Below are 18,901 nucleotides of genomic sequence, written 5' to 3'. Positions count from 1 at the left end.
ACTAGAAAGAGCACATATATTTAACAAACAAGTCCAGCTGTCTTGATTCAACCTTTGTCGATTATCATGACCGGGATGAATGAAAAGCAAAATCGAAATTAAGTAAAAAAAATATTATAAATAATCTTCATTTGTACTTTTTTCATTTTTATTGATATTGTGGTAGTAAGTTAAAGATGAATTATGCCATTATCCTATTGCCAATGATGTTCACAATTAATAATATAATATAATATAATAAAAATAATAATATATATAGATATATATATAAATTTTTTAACATATAACATAAATAAAATTGTAATTTATCTTTCAAAAATTCCAATATTAAAAAAAAATATGCTTGCTCAAAGTGTTTTTATTTTTAATAATCGGCAAAAGCTTGAATCGCAGTCTCTGGACTCTTTTTTTCCCCCCCTTGTTTCCCAAATACTTATGCTATTGGGCTTGCGATTTGAATCAAACGAGTGCCATGACTTTTCCTAACAATTTTTTTTTTATTACAACTATTGCTTGACTTTTGTCATAGAAAAAAAAATCACTTTTGCATCACATAATCGTCCCGCGGCTAATGAAACTAATGCTTATCATGTAATTCAATTTCTTTAGCTACAGACACAAAAATAAAGCGTGCACTGCCATCAAAACATCACTATAGAAACGCACAAACATCCTGTCTGTTTGACTGTGGGCGGATGTCTGGAGCCTTCTGTAAATCCCAATGTGTATTGTCTTGTATTGTGGTGCCAGTTAAATGCTTGGATGCCAGTGAATGCGAAGCTCTTGTCCAAAGGATTTCCTTTGTATAATATCTGCTACTTTACCACATATAGACTGTCGAGCCAACTGCGGGGTCCACATGTCCAAATATTAAAAATGGTGGCCTCTTTGGGCATTGCGTTTATCTCACCGTCCACGACAGTCTGGCTGGAAATTTTTGCACGCTAGTCTGTGCAAACATGATTCACCCTCATCTCAAAATGTTTTCCTGCATTGTCAGCGCATCTCCCTCTTCCTCAATAACACATTAACTCATGTTTCTGGAAGGAATTTAACCTCAATGGACATATTTTAAGGGTTGGGGGGGGGGTGTTTTGAACAATTTTCAAGGTTTTCCCCAAGAGCAACAAACAGGTTTCCTCATAACAATGCAGCTGTCATCAAAACTGCCATTTGTGCCCCCGTGGCTTTAAAACAGCAACATTAGTAGTAATGTGTACAAATTCGTTGAACGTTTCTGTAAATTACTCAGAAAACTCCGACAAATAGTCCTACCTTGCGATGGGAGTTTAATTTGTTCCGTGACCACGCTTGTCAAATCATCTTTCCCCATTGAAATGAATGGAAATGAAATTAATTCGCTCCAGTTTTTAGTAAGGAAAATACAACTGATAATGATATTATGAAATCTGCCTGGCAACACGAGTTAGCTGAATTCTGATTGGATAAAAACTCTAACCTAAAAAATCAACACTAGGACATATGACATAATTGTGAAGAATATAATCAGGATCTCTCCAATAAACAACAATTTGATACGTATCTCGTTACATGTGGTGCGATCGATTCCCGTACAGTATTAAGAACGTAAATTGAGACGCAATCATTATTTCAGTATACTGCAAATCATTTTTGTGACATTTCAGTTTGGTGACGCGCACAAGTTTAAGGGTGTGTAAATATTTCAGAAATGTTTTCGACCGGTCTCCAGCTACGACTGCGGGATGTCGCCCCTCAGCAGTGACACGCGGCATGACGAACATGGAGCGGCTTATTGTGTCGCAACCTCGCCGAGCACCTTCCAGGACCTCCTGGTGCAGGAAAGGGAATGGTTGCTTCTGATTACAACGTCCTTCCTCACCTGGGGTTGTACCAATTTGACCTCTTTTGTCTGTGGTGGCTAATGTCCTCCTTTGCTGTGACTTCTAATTGCATTTCCTATTTGCTTGCACTGTCTCTTGGTCCCATGGCCTAGCCTGCTAAAGCCATTGAGCTGGGAGGGGAAATACTGTATATCCCCTGAGCAGAGGGCTTCCTCAGTGACCTTGACCTTTGACGCTTTCAGCGGAAGAATTCTGGTGAGGAAAAGACTCAATCATTTGCGGCTTTTAGATACTTTACATAACATCCATCAATCACTTCCCGTTTTTAAGGACAACACCGCAGTCCCGGAGTTGGCATGTGATGTCAGCATAATGTGATGGTTTTTTTTGGCTGCTGTGCGGTGTAATTATACTAAATAATAACGAAATACAGTGCTGCCTCCCGATAAGAGTTGAATTCAGTCCGTTCTTTCCCCACTGAAATGAATGGAAATGCTTTTAATCCGTTACAGCCCCACCCCAATCCGAAAGAAATACAATGGTAGATTTAAATAAAATGCAAACACTTCAACAATATTTGACACAATTTCTGATTCAATTCAAGTACATCATCTACGTATGAATATAAATGGGAGATGGTCACAGCAAAGAATAAGAATCAATAAATGCCTGTGAGAATTTTTATATTATCGCTCTACATGTGTTGCTTCACTATTTGTGTTCAAATAGCTGCCGCTTAAAGTTCTACAACACCGTGGCGCCGAAGTCTTTTGTTATCCAATCTATGGCGTTTTGCATTGTTGGTGAGCATCTATCAAAGTTGCTGGTGTAGTCCTTTGAAACCTTGCCTTATTTATCCGTGTCATTCTGGGAAGCTTTCACAACAGGTGGGGATCTGCATAAGATTACTTGAGCATCAGCTTGTTAATGACTCGTAATCACGCTCAAGCCACCGCATGGGATGTGACTTGTGATGGTTTGCATCCACCCACGAGACGCGGAGAGTTAATCATATCGTGTCTGTTCGCAGCCTCAGCGGCAATTATGTCATGTGGTAAGAGTAATTAAATCCGCAAGATCATTTCCTGGTTGCTATTTGATTGTCTGGATCATTTCAACTCAGTTATTCAATCCATTTGGCGAGGTTGCGAGATGACGTGGCTGCGTGGGCCTTTCCGTGCAATCGTTGAAGGCTTTAAATTGTACTTAAGTGTGAATGTGAGCGTTAATGGTTGTCTATAAATAATTAAATAGGCCCCAGTTGACCTTGATAAGCCTTGATAAGGACAAAGTGGTGTCCTGTAGAGAGGATGACTGCAACTACAGTTCTGCATGTCAACTGAAAATGATTGCAGTTCCTTTCCTCTCCTTTTGCTTTATTCTGTGGCGCCCTCTAGTGTCCATTATGACTCATTGAAGCAAGAATATATTTTAGATTTTCCAACGCTGGGTGAGACTCTCTGGTGTGGATTTCTTGATTCTTATAGCACGTTCGTCACCTTCACCGTGAGGCCTGCTAGAAGGCCTTACTGTTTTTTTTTTATCTCGAGTTAACGATTTAATTTGACATCCCTAAATAAAATACTTTTTATTAGCCATACTTTTACTTTTTTCTTGATTTTTGGTTTTATTAGGCCAGCGAAGAAGACCTTGCAGGCCTTGACTGCTCATGATTACTGTTTCTAAGAGCATTACTTTAGCCAGCTGCCTAAAGATTTTAAAAACGATCATTCGTATTTACGTCAGCAATTTATAGCGACAAGCAGATGGCAGATAATACAACTGATCTTTGTAACCACACGTATGAACGCCATCCAATCAATCATTTATTTTTTTATTTTTTTAAATTAATTTCTTGAAAGTCTTCTGTTGTGCCACAATGCTTTCGCATCATTTTGCCTCCAGGCGTGCATTGACAGCGACACCCCCCCCCCACCTACCCCCCGCCCCCCGCCCCCCGCCCCCTCCTCTGTCGTCACCAGCCAGTCACGATCGGGGGCTCCTTAACGTGTCATTTCCATGATCATGTTCCCACCCCTCCTCCTCCTCCCGCCTCGTCCGTATCACAAGTCTTCCTACTTGGCACGCAATGGTCGTTCATTAATCGCCGTCTCCTTCCCTACCTGCATTCATGTGATGTGAAGCAGCATGCATGCGACGGACTCCGATGTTGCAGACAACCAGCACTGTGCAGCGGAGAGGATGGAGAGGACGCCTGCGGGGGAGATGCAGCGTCGGACCGACGATCAGCACCAAGGGCCGTCTTCAGCAACATACGGCGTGCTCGGTAAGCGGATAAAATAGACACCATTAAAATGCGTCATGTCAAGTGGAGATTTCGTATCGGAAGCTGGTTCGTGCTTTGACAAGTGGGGTGGTTCGGTTAGCAATGCGATGGTTGCTGGTTCTGAATGGCCCCCAGTGGAATGAGATGTGTTTTAATGAAATGGTGGTTGTCTTATATAGGTGCAACGTGGTGCACGTTGAAGCTTCCATGTAGTCTCCCTGAAGGTGCACAAACCACAAAATGAAATAAAAAATAAATATTGTCAATTTATGGGCCAAGAAAATTGGGCAGAGCTCCATATTTCAGTTTAAAAAGGATACAACTATAAAACTAAGTCAAGAGTAAAATATACAGGGAATAACCGTGACAAACTGTATATTTGCCTGATAATTATTTTAAAAATGTTCAAATCTGTCATACTCACCCACAGTGACCTCTAACCTGAAATTTTAGTTGCACACAACCCCGCTCACTGTGATGACTTGCAAAGTGAATATCCACTCCAATTGTCTTGATTCAACCTTTTTTTAAATTAACTTAAATTCATTTTAAATTGGATGACTAAGAATTAACAGACAGACATAAAGAAAAAACACTATATCGCGAGCACATTGTTTTATTATTGATTTTGTGAGAGTAACTTAATTATGTCTGTGATGATTTTGCTATTAGGCCAACAAAAATTAATTTTATTAATTTTGGTTGTTAGTAAGGGTCAGCGTTGATATGGAAAGCTCACCATCAACAATAAGGCAAAGTGGGGTAATGTAAAAGAACAAAAGGCAAAATGGAGCCGCTCGTACTTTACTGGGTTGGCCGAACTGTGTTCAGCGCAGTCATGCATTGTGGGAAGAAGTCCTGCCGCCGAGTTTTGTTTTAGCTGGATGACAGCATGAAAGAATGTTTTGATGCAAATGCTTAAAATGGAGGTTTTAGTTTGTGCCTTAGTGTTGACAACACCAACTTTATATCTTACTATCTCCTCTCCAGATAAATTGTTTGGAAAGAGGCTCCTGCAGGCCAGACACTTCATATTGTCGAGGAAGTCCTGGCTGAAGATGGTTCCCACGGAAAACTGTGACATCCTGATGACATTCCCAGGTACTGTCAAGCACCTAGGCCAGCGTTTTTTTTATTTTATTTATATTTTATAAAAGCTCGTCACAGCCATTTTGTTCAGACAACTCGGAACTATTTTCGATTGTAACAATAATAATTCAAGTGACGGAGAGAAACCGCCGCCAGACAGTGAATGGATATCCCTTCTATTACAATGTTGCGATGTAGCTCGATTGATTCAACCTTGTCGATCGTGTCCTGAAATGATTTTACACATTAGCTCACAACCTTGCATAACGGATCACATTCAAGATTCAAAGGCAAAGAGTACACAGCGCAGCCTTTCTGGGATGCAAAACTTGACGCGATCAATGCGACTGAAATACAGTATTGCGATTTCGATGCTTGTGGATAAACGGGCGCTGATACCTCAAAAAAGTGATTTATTTTATTCATTTTGTTCCCAAACTCTCTTGAACGTTGGTCGCACCCTTTTCAGTGTTATAGCAAATCTCTCTAGCAGAGTTATAAATCTCATGCCACCTGGAGCTGCCAACCAGTGCTCGAAAGTAACTGCACTTATGAGAACAACAACGTCAAGACGGATTTTGGTTAGCTTAGCAAAGTTCAAATCTGCGTGGGGACTTCAGCTTCCTAACACATTCCAAAATTATGGACGTGAACTAAGATTTGAACAGCATTTCAAATCGCCTCTATGTGACAGCTGTGTGATCAGTCCAGAGTGTAGTAAGTGTGATCCCGAGCAGGAAAAGCGGTTAAAAATGGACGGCTTGATAATACATCAACTCCATCAATACGGACTCCACCCTCAACTACCTGCGTTATGGTGAATAGATATTTGACTTGGAATCATGCCCGGACCAACAATATGAAAGTCATCTATGTAAAGACGGCTTGTGTATATTTAACATGCAAACAGAAAATGCGGCCAACGGATGAAGTCGCATATTACATTGATTGTATAACATGTCATGTTAGTTTTCCCAGCAGAAAGATCTGGGAAAGAAATTGGACGCATCATTTTTCTAATTATGAGACAAGCTCTGTTCGATCAGTTTGTGTCATGTCAATCGTGGAATATATTAGCGACAAAAGCAGTACCTTTAAAGCAGGGGTGGGCAAACCTTTTTGATTGGCGGGCCACAATGGGTTTTAAAATTTGACAGAGGAGCAGATGGATGCAGCGTTTTGGTAACTTCACCTCATCTGAGGAAAAAAAATATGAACAAAAGCATCACATCAAAATATGTCTTTGACACGTTACAGTATTTAGAAAATAAAACATTAACAAGGTCTATTCATTTCATTTTTTTGTCAAGTTAGGCGGGCCGGATTAAAACGTTTAACGGGCCGCATGTGGCCCCCGGGCCGTAGTTTGTCCACCCCTGCTTTAAAGTGTACCCTCAAAGGTATAAACCATCTTTTTTTTTTTTTTCCGTCCACTAACGGGACAATGTCATAAGATAAATTATCTGTCTTGTGATTTGCTCTCTCCCTAGATTCAGTAGATGACCACACTTTGCTGTGGCTCCTGAATCAGATCCGTGTCGGAATCCCACAAGTCAGTATTCAAGTCCGACAGCATAAACATACGCAGGCTTATGCTTTCTTCATCACCACTACGTTTGAGAAGTAAGACTCTCGCAGGAGACATCTGTTGTGCGTGGTTAATTTTAATTTGATGTTTGTTGGAAGTCCAGTGTTATTTTTCTGTCCGGTTTAATCCCGCTGCACTTTTTTTTCTCCTCAGTTTACTGCGGGGAGCGGAACAGATGAGCATGCACAAGGCTGTCAAGCCGCAGTTTGGCGGCGGGATGCGACGCTTCTCTTGCGAAGAGGACAACATCTATGAGAACATAGAGAGCGAGCTCTGCTTCTTTACATCGCAGGTTGGATGTCCACAAAATGGTGGCTTGATTTCCCATATTTGTCAGGTGAGGAAAATGTGCGGGAAAAAAAAACGCTGAACCTTGTTCTCCTTTTGTTTTTAGGAGCGTCAGAGCATCATCAAGTATTGGCTCGACAATCTGCGAGCCAAACAGGGGGAGGTGCTTCACAACATTCACTTTCTGGAGGGACAACCCATCAGTAAGCTCCCGTCCCACATGCTTTAGATACATACACTTAAAATAAATCACAAGCTTAAAGGGGAAGTCAAGTCACCAAAATTCTTTGCAATAATACTTTTTCCGGAATGTTATTTATGCCGCAAAATCCACCTGTTTTTAGCCATCTCGGGGTCGGCCGTTTTGTCACTTCTGTCGACTGAAAATCACATCAGAGTTGCTCGACCAATCATGGCTCTCCTTTTTCCTGAAGCTGAGCCATGATTGGTTGTCGTCTGAGCTCTGAGCAACTGTGATTTCATTCTCAGCCGATGAAAGTGATAATATGGCCGCCTTCTCAGATGTACAAAAACACGTGGGCGAGTCAGCGTGAGTGCGAGCTGTGGCCGACAGCTGCTCCAGACCGAGCGTGCTTGTTAGCGGCGGCACGTATGAAATTTCCGTCGTCTGTTGTCTAGTTCCAGAGCTGGTGGCCCGTGGCGTGATCCATCAGATGTTTCCTCTCCACGAGCAGAGGATCCTTAATCAGCTGATGACATCATGGGTCCAGGCCGTTTGTGAAAGGCAGCCTCTTGGTAAGTAAATCTGAAAATTACCAGCATGAATATCTGTTGTTTGATACAAGCTTGATAGGGATCATTTTTACCGTTCTAAGGATATTTTCTTCTGTGATGCAGATGATATCTGCGATTACTTTGGCGTGAAGATTAGCATGTACTTTGCCTGGCTTGGTTTCTACACCAACTCTATGCTTTACCCCGCCGTCATTGGCTTTCTCCTGTGGATACTTGCAGAAGCTGATCAGGTACCTTAACGCATTTCGGATCGCATGTGGTTGGCTCAGGGACCCGACCTTGTTCTCCCCGTCCGTGCGTCTTACAACCCTTACCACTTCAAGATATGAGTTTTTGTAAAGCGCCAAAGACTGACGAAACGTGTATATCCGATATTGGTCAACATATGGAATATCGTCTTTTTTATAGCCCTCTATATCGTTCTTTTTTTTTTGTTTAGACCAGTCAGGATATATGCTGTGTGGTGTTTGCACTCTTCAACGTTGTGTGGGCAACCTTGTTTTTGGAACGCTGGAAGAGGCGGGAAGCCGAGCTGGCCTACAGGTGGGGCACCCTTGACACGCCTGCAGAGTCGCTGGAGGAGCCAAGACCACAGTTCAGGGTAGGCATCGCTGTTAAATCCACAGCACTGCACCGCCATGTTTTGTTTCTATTCATTTGTGAAAGTGCCTGTCAACAGTGTGATATGAATCTATAAATGCTTTTAGTTCAAGTGATGATTTAAGGAAACGCAAAGGAGCCATTAGTCTGGGCGCATGAGTTAGTGGCGTCAAAAGAGTCGGTAGATTCCTGAGTCACTCGGATTATTGAATGGATTCTTTTGGACTGTATCAGGAATAACAAGTCCTATCGTTGATTCTCAATGTGAGTGACGTGGCTTGCTCTTGTGGTAGGCGTTAGAAAAACGGAATTAAATGTTCAAATTACGTAGCATACTGGAACCTTTCTCAGAGTTTTGTTGTCACATGAGGCAAATTCACAGATGAATTTGGACCGGGGTCACACTGTAGAGATGGCTGTATTTATTGCACTTCATCCCCACAATTTTTCTTTTTTATTTTGCCTCTCAATTGCTTCTTTACACAGCCGTGCATTTTTTGGAACGGACGGATGGGACGGAATGCCCATCTCTGCAAACAGATCATTCAAATTTAAAAGACAAAAAAAAGATGTATATGATCAAAAACTAAATAATTGAGAAATTCCTTAATTATTGATACATCATATTAATTTCTTGCAATGCCGTACCAAATAAAACCTGGCCATAAACGTTGCATATTGAAGCTTTGAAACTAAAAAAGCGCTGTATTCGATTCCTCAATTAAGAAGTAACTAGAAAACAGAACGTTGGCTAAACCACATTTTTAAATCCACCTTTTGATATCATTAAATGTTTTATCATTAAGTGGACTTCTTTTGTCCTTGTTCTCCCCGCAGGGTGTAAAACGCTGCAGTCCCATAACGGGCTGTGAAGAGTTCTACTATCCTCCGTGGAAGCGGGCTCTGTTCAGATGGCTTGTCAGCCTCCCCATCTGCCTCCTCTGTCTCTGTTTTGTCTTCCTCATAATGCTCCTCTGTCTGGAACTGCAGGTTTGGATTACAGAATACACGGTTGATTTGGGCAAGAAAACAGTACACATTCAAATTTCCGATACAATTCATGCGCAAATGAATAGCATAGCACCTATTAAATATGTATCATGCTGACTGACTTTCCAGGAAGTGGTTATGGAGATTCAGGAGCTACCTGGCATCACGAGATTTATTCCCAAGATTCTGCTGGCCGTCACTGTAACTATTTGTGATGAGGTTTATAAGAAGATTGCTTACTGGCTCAATGACATGGGTAAGGATCAGGAACGGAGCATCAATATTTACACATGGTTTGCTTGAATGACTCTGGTTATTTTTCCAGAAAATTATAGACTTCAGAGTGCCTATGACAATAATCTCATAATCAAGATGGTTTTTGTAAGTCACCCCGCCATACTCTTTTCGTTGTATCATAATGTTCACGTAAGAGAGACTGATTTCTTGTGATGCTCTCTTTTGTTGTGCAGTTTGAATTCATCAATTCTTACCTAAGTCTTTTCTACATTGGATTCTACCTCAAGGATATGGAGCGACTAAAGGAGGTGAAACAACAAGAATACTGTCATGCCGAATAAAAACAACCACACCACTTTTCAAATGCCATTTTGTGGTAGAAAACAATGAGACCAAGATAAAGTTTTTCCCTCCATTAATGTGACCTATATCCTGTGCAACAATTAAAAAAAAATGAGTTTTACTCATTTCAATTCATTCGAGAGGGGAAGTTAAAGTAAACAACCTATATCATGTGGTTGCATAAGTGTGCACACCCTCTTCTAACTGAGATGTGGCTGTGTTCAGAGTTAACCAATCACATTCAAACTCGTGTGAAATGGGAGTCAGTACTCAGCTGGCACGAGTTTGGAAAAGAATCACCTTGATAAATGTGATATATGACAAAACCTGGCATTTTAACTTGGGTGTGTAGACTTTTAATAACCACTGTGCATAAAAAAAACAGTGCAGTATCAAAGACAAAGCTATAAAATTAAAAACTTGATAGAAAACAAACAATTAGTGTACATTCTAACAATGAGCTTTCATTTAGTACATGCCGTCTTTATTTGCCCGTACACATTCAAAGTGTCACATTCCTTCACAGATGCTTGCAACGCTACTGATTTTCCGTCAGTTCCTCCAGAACATTAAAGAAGTCCTCCAGCCTTACCTCTATGAACAAAACAAGCTGGGGGTCTTCACCCCCAAGGTGCTGTGGGAGCTTCTACAAGCCATCATACTCAAATATGGCCGCCTGGCTCTGGGTAAGGCCCAAGCGTCAATGACAGCTTACTCCTTCCTGGGGCCCAAAGGACTCCCAGCCAGCGACAACACGGGCGTGGACAGTCAGTCAAAGACGAGAGGGGATTTGAAAGCTGGTTTCAGGCTGACAGAAGAAGAGTGGGATATGAACGACAGCGCCCTGAAGCAACGGAAAGTCAGCTTCACAGAGAAGGTGGATTACCAGGATGTCGCGGCGGAAGCACCGGTGGATGACAACTTCCCTGAGGACAGCCCCACTCTAGTAGAGGACGGAATGGATCCATCTGGTATTTTTGACAGTTGTGATGAGGACAGCGACCTTGAATTGCCTGCTCAGGTGTGCTCACACGATATCATCTTTTCATTTACAGTTTGCTTCCAATTTCCCATTGGGCAGGAGTGTCAAACTCATTTTTGTGGACGGGCTACGTCGTAGTTATGGCTTCCCTCAGTGGGCCGTGATGACTGCGAACCCATATAAATTACATTATTACATACAACAAATTGAGAGAAAGCCAGTTTCGAAATCAGAAGCAAGTCAGTAATTGTTCAATTTATTTTAAAAGGGCAGATTGGTCAAAAATAAATGGCACTATCTTATATCTCAATGTTGTTAAAAGTGAAGAAAATGTGCTAGAAACAGGAAGTTGACGCACATGATTTTCCCATTGCGGGCCACATAAATGTTGTTGCGGGCCAGATCTGGCCCCCGGGCCTTGAGTTTGACATTTGTGCCTTAGCGGGTTTATAATAGTGTAATAAAATCAAATAATTATTTTTGATCATTTATAGGGATCAGAACTGTTTAGAACTGCCCATATTATGTTTAAACTGCAAATATACCTCAAATTATGATCCCCAAACACGTTAGTATAATCTCATAATCATCTTCCAACATTTAAAAATAAATGACTTCCAGAATTTCCATTTAACAAAAAAAGTATCACTTCACCAGTACTTCCTTGACACCAATTACCACTTTTCTACACGCCACGCTATGGCTTTGGCACATTTATCTGTCTGGCATCTTTGGGTGTTTTATAAATAGCACATAAATCTGCAAATAGGTGAGTTTTTCAGTTCCACAGGGAGAAAAAAAACACAAATAGATAAATTTCTAATGAGCAGGGGTTCACGTTATTAAAATGACACTACAATTTGTATTTGAGGTCACTCTCAACCTACGACCAAAACGACACGATAAAAAAAAAAAATGTGTATTTAGACGAGACAAAGTATTCATGTCTGCAGTACTGATCAACAATGGAAGTGTGCAAATGATTTGCATTGACAGGACACCAAAGAGAACACCACCTCTTCAAGAGAATCAAACGGTTTCCGTCAGAGAAGAAAAAACATTGACGAGGCCAAAGAGGACAAGAAGTCCTGGATCGATCCACCGGAAGAACCCCAAACCGTCACTCTAGCGCAGGCTGAGATCGAAAGCTGTATGCAGACATATGAGGTGGGTTGCCCACCACTCACAAAAAAAAAGTTGTATCGCCTTTAATCACAAAAAAGAAGGGATCCTGTTTCCAGGAGAAGCGGTAGTAAAACAGGCCAAAATCCTGCTTTTCTTGACTTTTCTTTTCATGATGCTGTTATGTACTACAGGATACGCTTCAGGACTACCAGGAGATGTTCATTCAATTCGGCTACGTGGTGCTCTTCTCCTCTGCGTTTCCTCTGGCAGCCATGTGTGCACTCATCAACAATATTATCGAGATCCGTAGCGATGCCCTCAAGCTCTGTACGGGCCTGCAGAGGCCTTTTGGCCAAAGGGTGGAGAACATTGGGCAATGGCAGGTCAGTGCGCTCGGCCAGAAAGCCTCCGGGGCTTACTCTTCATATTGGGGTCTATGATAGCCTGCGGGGGGAAAAAAAAATCTATTTTTCTCTGAACTCCTAGACTGCAATGGAGGCCATGGGCTTGATAGCCATTATTGTTAACTGTTACCTGATTGGTCAGTGTGGTCAGCTGCAGCGTCTTTTCCCCTGGTTGAGTCCTGAGATGACCGTCGTCTCCATCGTTTTGCTGGAGGTAAGCAATGCAGTCGTGCGAGGTGCAGTCCGTCATGATAATAATAATTATAATAATAATAGAGAGGCTCCAGTATACCCACGACGTGAACATATGAGAAGCATTATAAAAGTTGGATGGATGGACAATACTTTTGTCATCACAGTAAAATTCCTACTCTGCATTTCCCTTTCCCTGAAAACCTCTCAAATTAAGGAATGTGTGTTTCATTATATGAAACTATATGCATGGTTTGCTATTTGTTGCCACAAAAGCTCACAAGAGTTTTTGTATGAGTATGTTTTTTTTTGTATACAGAATAAGGTGAAAATCTGACATATGGACCTTGATGTGTTGAGTGTGTCCCTCTGTGGTCTCGTGGTTTACAGCACTTTGCCATCCTCCTAAAGTACGTCATCCATGTTGCCATCCCTGATATCCCCGGTTGGGTAGCAGAAGAGATGGCCAAGCTAGAATACCGACGAAGGGAAGCTTTCAAGGTATAGTTGGGATATAACTTGAAAGACCTTCGGCCATCGCAAGGCTTGCTTCTGACGTGAAATGTGATGTCGTAATTGTGTAAAGTGTCCTTTGGTTTTTGTATGTTACAGTATTTCGGAGCTATACGTTGAGAGCGGATGAATTAAATAACAGATAATTTTCTTTTCACAGATCATATTTAAGATGATGTCAAGTTATGACAGTTCTGACAAATATGACAAAAAGTAGTTTTTCTTTTCGGGTGGTTGATTACTGACTCCCCTTTTAATGTGTGTAGATTGCTACAGGCAAGTTTTGCTCTGGGCAACCAATCATAGAACAGAAACATGCTGACTTAATTTTTCATTTTTGAGGGGGGGCTTTTCGAGGCATGACTCAACTAAAAGTTTGACTCGGCCCACACTGATGCGCAACCTCTAAGCGCCTTCTTTTTCTTTATTTTTATTTGTATTTATTTATTTTTGATCTATTTGTTTGGCGGCTTTGTTGACGTCACTCATCGACCGACAAAAAACAAACATTTACCTCAACCATGCGGAGACAGCGCTCTCTGCTGGGGACATGTGGTACTGCACTCACTTCAATGTGAACTACGTTTTTTTAACCACAACTTTTGAACCCAGTGACCTCGACAATCAGAACCAACATCTACTCCTCCATTTCCATGAAATCCTTAACTAGCTTTCGTGGCTCTAAAAACTTCTGTTCACCCAGAAAGATAGTCAAAATGGCATTTTCTACCACTTCCGTCAACAGTTCATTTAGCTCCGCCTGACTGACTGTATTTTTCGATGTTTTAAATAAATAGTTGTGACGTCATAAAACAGGGTTCATCATTATAGCCGTCGTGTAAATTGTTAAAAAAAAAATACAAAATAAAAAAAAGAAAAGAAAAAGAATGCGTTGATTCTGCGTGGGCGGAGTCAAATGTTTAGGTCTACCCCACGTTGAGCCACGCCTCGAACTACGCTCTGCCTCCATGGCCTTTGGGAGGAGAATTTGAAATCTGAATGGTTAAAGAAACCTCGCTAATAGTTGAAGTTACATGGGCCAACACTACTGATCTTTAAGCTTAGATTGACAGGGAAACACATATACAGGCTGAAGTCTGATTGGATGAAAAAAAATCTAACATTCACAAACACACACTGCAAACACTGCAGCCAAGAAAAACATGACTAACTGAAGAGGACAAAATAAATTAATACAATTTCATGGAATAATATTCGAATGTACCACATAATGTAACTGAGCCTCTTCACATCTCACCTCCTCCCATTCAGAGGCATGAACTACAGGCGCAGCAACATTTCCAGCAGCAGCTCAGACGTCGCCGCGAGGAGGAGGAACTTCAGCGTCAGGCAGAAGCGCGTCAGGAGAGCGAGTGCCACAAGTCGGACGCCCATCACCAGCACCACCACGAGAAAACGGCGGGCGGCAAGCCCAAAAGACCCAGTTCTCTGCTCGGTAACAACAACGTGATGAAGCTCAAGCAGATCATCCCCCTTCAGGGTAAGTTCTCCTCCGGCAGCTCGCGCTCCCCGGCTCAGTCGCCCACTGGGGGAGAGGCGAAGCTGCCAGGATTCCTCAAGTTTTTAAAGTCGACAGAGGTGAAAAAAGAGCCAGCGATAGCTGCGGGATCACCCGGATCGACGGGGAGCACTTCGGCCACCGCTGGTGGCCAGGAGCGAAATCAGTCTCCCAACAGGACATTCAGTCCGGGTAAGCTTTTCAGTTTCAGCAAATCGGAGGGAACCGTGGTGTGTGCGAATGGGGCGCAGCTTCCCAGCCAGGTGGACAGTTGTCATGCCAACAGGGCTGACCTCAACTCAACTCATGAGGAATTGCCGTCTAGTGAGTCTGATAAAGGGGAGGCTGACTTAGACAGCTCAGGCTCAAAGAATTCATAAACATTCCAGTTTAAAAAAAAAAATGCATTATTTGCAACGTCAGTGATTGTTAAATCATAAGACAGACAACTGCACAGTAGTGACACATGTCAAGTATGGAAAGCCGTTAAGTCCAAGTACAATGATCCCCTGCATACTCACAGTTGGCGTTTGCAAATTTGCCTAGTCCGATTTTTTGGGAGTGAACCTATATTGCTTTGGTGCCATCTTGTGGCAACCTTGGGCCTAAAATTATATTAAAGTGAGGAGAGGTGCTTCATTAAGTCAGGTTGTCTTGCTTGATAGAAAAAGAAGAGCTTTGCTGGCAGTTTTGGGGGAATTTGGTCTAATATTCACTGAATTGTTTTACCGTAGTAATTTTGAAGGATATTTGGGCATAAGATGCCCATCTAAGGTCATATTACATCATCTCAATTGGATTCAAGTCCAAAATTTGACTTAGCAACTCAAAAAGCTTCATTTTGTGTTGTTCTTTTTACATTCAGAGGTCAACTGACCTGTATTTTCGGTTGGTTTGCCCTGTGTCGTACTCCAAGAGTGCTTGAGCTCGAGGGCACAACCTGACTTCCAGACATTTGCCTGCAGGATTTTCTGCTAGACAATAGAATATTTTCTTCCTTCAATCACGACATGTCGTCCAGGTCATGAAGTCGCAAAGCAGGCCCGGACCATAACCCTGCCATCACCACGTTTGGCTGTAGGTATGATGTTCTTTTTATTAATTATTTTCCTGCCAGATATAACACATGTAGCACATCCTCCTACGACAGCGTTGAATTGTCTTGAGGACAACGAACACACGAGTACATGGACCTTAAGATGGAGATTAATGATATGGAATAATGCTCAAACGGCTTTTCATACTGGCTGAACACATGTGAGGTCCACCGTTAATTGCACCTTACTTTGCACAAATGATCCAACTATGTACCACTTCTTACAGCTTCCATGTAAATATTTGTAAATCATTGTCGGAATGACTCTTTTTCTCTTGAGATTTAACTGTTGCATGGCTCAGTCCCATTCCAGGTTTGGTCCTCCTTTGCAAGCCTGAATTTGAATGCATACTGTGCACGAGTCACCTGTTCATGATGTGTTCTTTAGCACTTTAAAAAAAAAAAAAAAAAAAGCCAACATATTCTTCTGCAATAGCTCACATTCTAGTCACTGTGACCATGAAAAGTCTTATATTTTTCTCAAATTGGATTTGATTTTTTTTTTTTAATGAATTATTTTGCTACATGAATTTTGTGAATGTATTCCTGATGCAAATGAATCGCACTTGAATCAAGTCAAAGATGTATGCGTTTACACTTAATAAACATCACAGATTAAAAAAAAACAAAAAACATGCCTGTATTGGTTAGAGAAAATGATTGCGCTCAACAAGAGGGATAACGTAAAGCAAAACGCAGAAGCCTCTCATGATAACGATTTATTCTGACATGGTGTAAATAGATGCACAATATAAAATGAAAAGTAATTTTCTGCGGAATGAGACTGAAAAATCCTTATTCCTCTCTCTGTCCCGGTAATGTTCCGAGGAAGCCCCTAGTTCTCGCAATCCGCCTGCCCCTGCAGTTAATTGGGTTCCCGCTGTTCAAAGTGCGCTGCAATGTTAACATCTAGAAAGAAAATCATTATAAGCCACGTTAAAAACGAAGATTCAACTGAAGGATACTGCATCCATAAACTAATTCTATCTGATCCGATGGCCCGAAAATATCTTACCTTGCAATTTTCACAAAAATGCGAGAGGCTGTATATACTCTCTTGAATAATGACTGAAGACAAATGATAAAATTGGGAGTAGGTATGGTTTTGTAGCGCAACTTGACATCATGAGATACTGCAAATGTAGTTTGTTCCTGGACGAAAGCACTTACTCTGCTTTGATGGATAATCCTGGGTTGGAATGTAGACGGCAAGCTCAATATTCTACAAAACACGGGACACTTAAGTAATTATACAATCAATACCCACGGACAAAATCTTTGTCGGTCATGAATTAAAAATGTCACAAAGAAGTAAAAATGGGACAACAAATTATTATATATATTTTTTGTTTACATCTGAGATGCAAGCAAACACAATTGAGCACTACATAGTTTTTCAGTCTTTGCACATATTTCCATCAATTATATCCAAACAGGTACAATGTGTTGAGAAACAAATCTCTGAATTCAGTTTACTTGAAAGACGAGCTCGAAGGCACTGTGTTGTCAATTTCAGTCGACAGCAGGTGGCAGTACAAAAAAAAATGGCAGTCCCATGAGATGGGTAAAAACGGGTTTTTCAATTTATAGTCATATTCCACAAATGATAATAATCCAGAGTTTAGACACGTAGGTGCTCAAACATATTGTGTAGAAAATGTTAGATTTTTTTTTTCTTCCTAATAAGGCTCAATAAAAGTTGAGAAACATTGATCTTCAAGCTACTTACTGAGTCTGCCTGAAACCTGCTGAAGTTGTTTTTGTTAAAAACAGGTAGCTCTTTCAAGAAATCCATCTGGAAAGGCAAAACGTGACTTTTAGATCATGCGAGTTGATACGTAAGTGGAAAATGTAACATTAAGTATCATTTGCTCATCAACAATAAACGCTTACCGGTGTATTGCAGCTGGTCAAAAAAAATGGAAAGGAAACACTAACCGAGAGGACTTGGTTAGATTTGACGCACTCCTGTCTTTGAAAGTCGCAATAGTTGTCGTAGGAGTCGTCAAAAAACGTCATTATCCTGAATTAGATGAAAGACTTCAATCATTTTATTTGTCAAAAAGGGGGGGGGGGTTGGGGGGGGCTTCGCTTATCTCAAAAGGCAAAAGTCGCCACACAACACACTTCTTTAATCCCAGAACTCGCTTGCTAAACAAATAAGTACATAAAGAATTCTTTATGTTCTTTCAGTGACATTTAATGGACAAAAACACACGTCGATATAAGCAAATTGGCCGAGGAGAAAACGTTCATTTTGGATTGGTCCGACTTTTTTTTTTTTTAAACTTTATTGACAACAAGCCAACTCACAGCTTGACAAAAGCTTGAAAATAAATGTTGAGAACTTTTTAACTTTTCGTTTATATGCAACCTTTTTTATTGTTATTTTCTATTAAATTCAGAATTTTATCTCTCTAGCACATCAGGTTTTCATAAAAATAATATGTAATATGGATGGACGTTTAGTCATACTTAAGGGTTAGGTCCAGCAGCAGGTGGATTTTTTTCCCCAAATTACAAGGCAAAGCAAAATCCCTATTGCTCAAGCTTTTTATGTCAAAGTTAAAAACAAACCAAATAAAATGCAAAATCTCAAAAACCTGATGTACAACCAAAAAATAGACATACTTGGAGTCAGCATCAAAAATGTCAAGGGACAAATAAAAATTTAGATAAAGCCTTCTCTGACTTTAGTTACTGTTGACCAGACTAATGAAAACAATCAGTCAATAAAAAGAGTCTTTAACTATTATTAAAGTGGTGCCAGTGGAACCAGCTTTGTGTTGCCTAATTTCTTCATAGCAAAATTAGCACGCAAACAAGAAAATAATCTAATACCAAATTTTGGTGAAGTCTCAATATTACATTGAAAATATTGTGTTGTAGAAGTTGTTTAAATCAGCAACATAGGTAAGCCTCATCATTTTTGTCACATTTGTCTTTATATAGGACAGCTTAGTTGACTAGCAGCGTTATCACGTCTGCATCGCAGTGAGGTTCTCGGTTTGAATCTCGACTCCAGGCTTCCAGTGTGGAGTTTGAAAAAAATTACTGAACTGCCACAAGG

General features: G+C 40.9%; 2 protein-coding genes across 7 annotated transcripts; one reads left to right on the top strand and one right to left on the bottom strand.

Annotated features, from left to right (window-relative positions):
- The first annotated feature begins 1,915 nt into the window (after positions 1-1,915).
- On the top strand, positions 1,916-17,856 carry ano8a (anoctamin 8a). Of its 5 annotated transcripts, none has more exons than XM_088311765.1 (19): positions 1,916-2,078; positions 3,971-4,110; positions 5,101-5,211; positions 6,690-6,822; positions 6,941-7,079; positions 7,182-7,278; positions 7,715-7,831; positions 7,934-8,061; positions 8,271-8,432; positions 9,269-9,421; positions 9,551-9,677; positions 9,747-9,802; positions 9,892-9,966; positions 10,527-11,021; positions 11,979-12,149; positions 12,299-12,490; positions 12,594-12,725; positions 13,094-13,204; positions 14,489-17,855. In XM_088311765.1, exons 2-19 carry the CDS (start codon positions 3,972-3,974, stop codon positions 15,113-15,115), a joined length of 3,165 nt encoding a protein of 1,054 aa, XP_088167891.1. In that variant the 5' UTR covers positions 1,916-2,078; position 3,971; the 3' UTR covers positions 15,116-17,855. The 5 variants fall into 5 exon arrangements, with proteins under 5 accessions (XP_088167891.1, XP_088167890.1, XP_088167892.1 ...); XM_088311764.1 differs by having other exon boundaries at positions 1,940-2,078; positions 3,968-4,110; XM_088311763.1 differs by lacking the exon at positions 1,916-2,078 and having other exon boundaries at positions 3,831-4,110.
- Positions 16,544-18,047, bottom strand: LOC148326195 (uncharacterized). 2 transcript variants are annotated; one of them, XM_088311769.1, is made up of 5 exons: positions 17,770-18,047; positions 17,561-17,626; positions 17,002-17,053; positions 16,847-16,899; positions 16,544-16,740 (listed from the first exon to the last, which is right to left on the bottom strand). In XM_088311769.1, the coding sequence occupies exons 1-5, from the start codon at positions 17,848-17,850 to the stop codon at positions 16,627-16,629; spliced, it is 366 nt and encodes a 121-aa protein (XP_088167895.1). In that variant the 5' UTR covers positions 17,851-18,047; the 3' UTR covers positions 16,544-16,626. The 2 variants fall into 2 exon arrangements, with proteins under 2 accessions (XP_088167895.1, XP_088167894.1); XM_088311768.1 differs by having other exon boundaries at positions 17,725-18,026.
- Positions 18,048-18,901: the final 854 nt, after the last annotated feature.

Source organism: Idiotropiscis lumnitzeri, chromosome 12 (genome assembly GCF_059441095.1).
Source record: "Idiotropiscis lumnitzeri isolate Australia: NSW breed Sydney's pygmy pipehorse chromosome 12, RoL_Ilum_1.0, whole genome shotgun sequence".
In the NCBI taxonomy this organism is placed as follows: Eukaryota; Metazoa; Chordata; class Actinopteri; order Syngnathiformes; family Syngnathidae; genus Idiotropiscis; species Idiotropiscis lumnitzeri.
The sequence above is the reverse complement of the archived record's forward strand: the minus strand, read 5'-3'. Positions and strand labels throughout refer to the sequence as shown.

Coding starts and splice junctions, on each gene's coding strand:
- ano8a (XM_088311765.1), top strand. CDS start 3,972: ATGCATGCGACGGACTCCGATGTTGCAGACAACCAGCACTGTGCAGCG. Junction 7,279..7,714: donor TCTGGAGGGACAACCCATCA/GTAAGCTCCCGT, acceptor TCTGTTGTCTAG/TTCCAGAGCTGGTGGCCCGT. Junction 9,803..9,891: donor TCATAATCAAGATGGTTTTT/GTAAGTCACCCC, acceptor TTTGTTGTGCAG/TTTGAATTCATCAATTCTTA.
- LOC148326195 (XM_088311768.1), bottom strand. CDS start 17,850: ATGACGTTTTTTGACGACTCCTACGACAACTATTGCGACTTTCAAAGA. Junction 17,054..17,560: donor GCAGGTTTCAGGCAGACTCA/GTAAGTAGCTTG, acceptor CGTGTTTTGTAG/AATATTGAGCTTGCCGTCTA. Junction 16,900..17,001: donor GGATTATCCATCAAAGCAGA/GTAAGTGCTTTC, acceptor ATTTGTCTTCAG/TCATTATTCAAGAGAGTATA.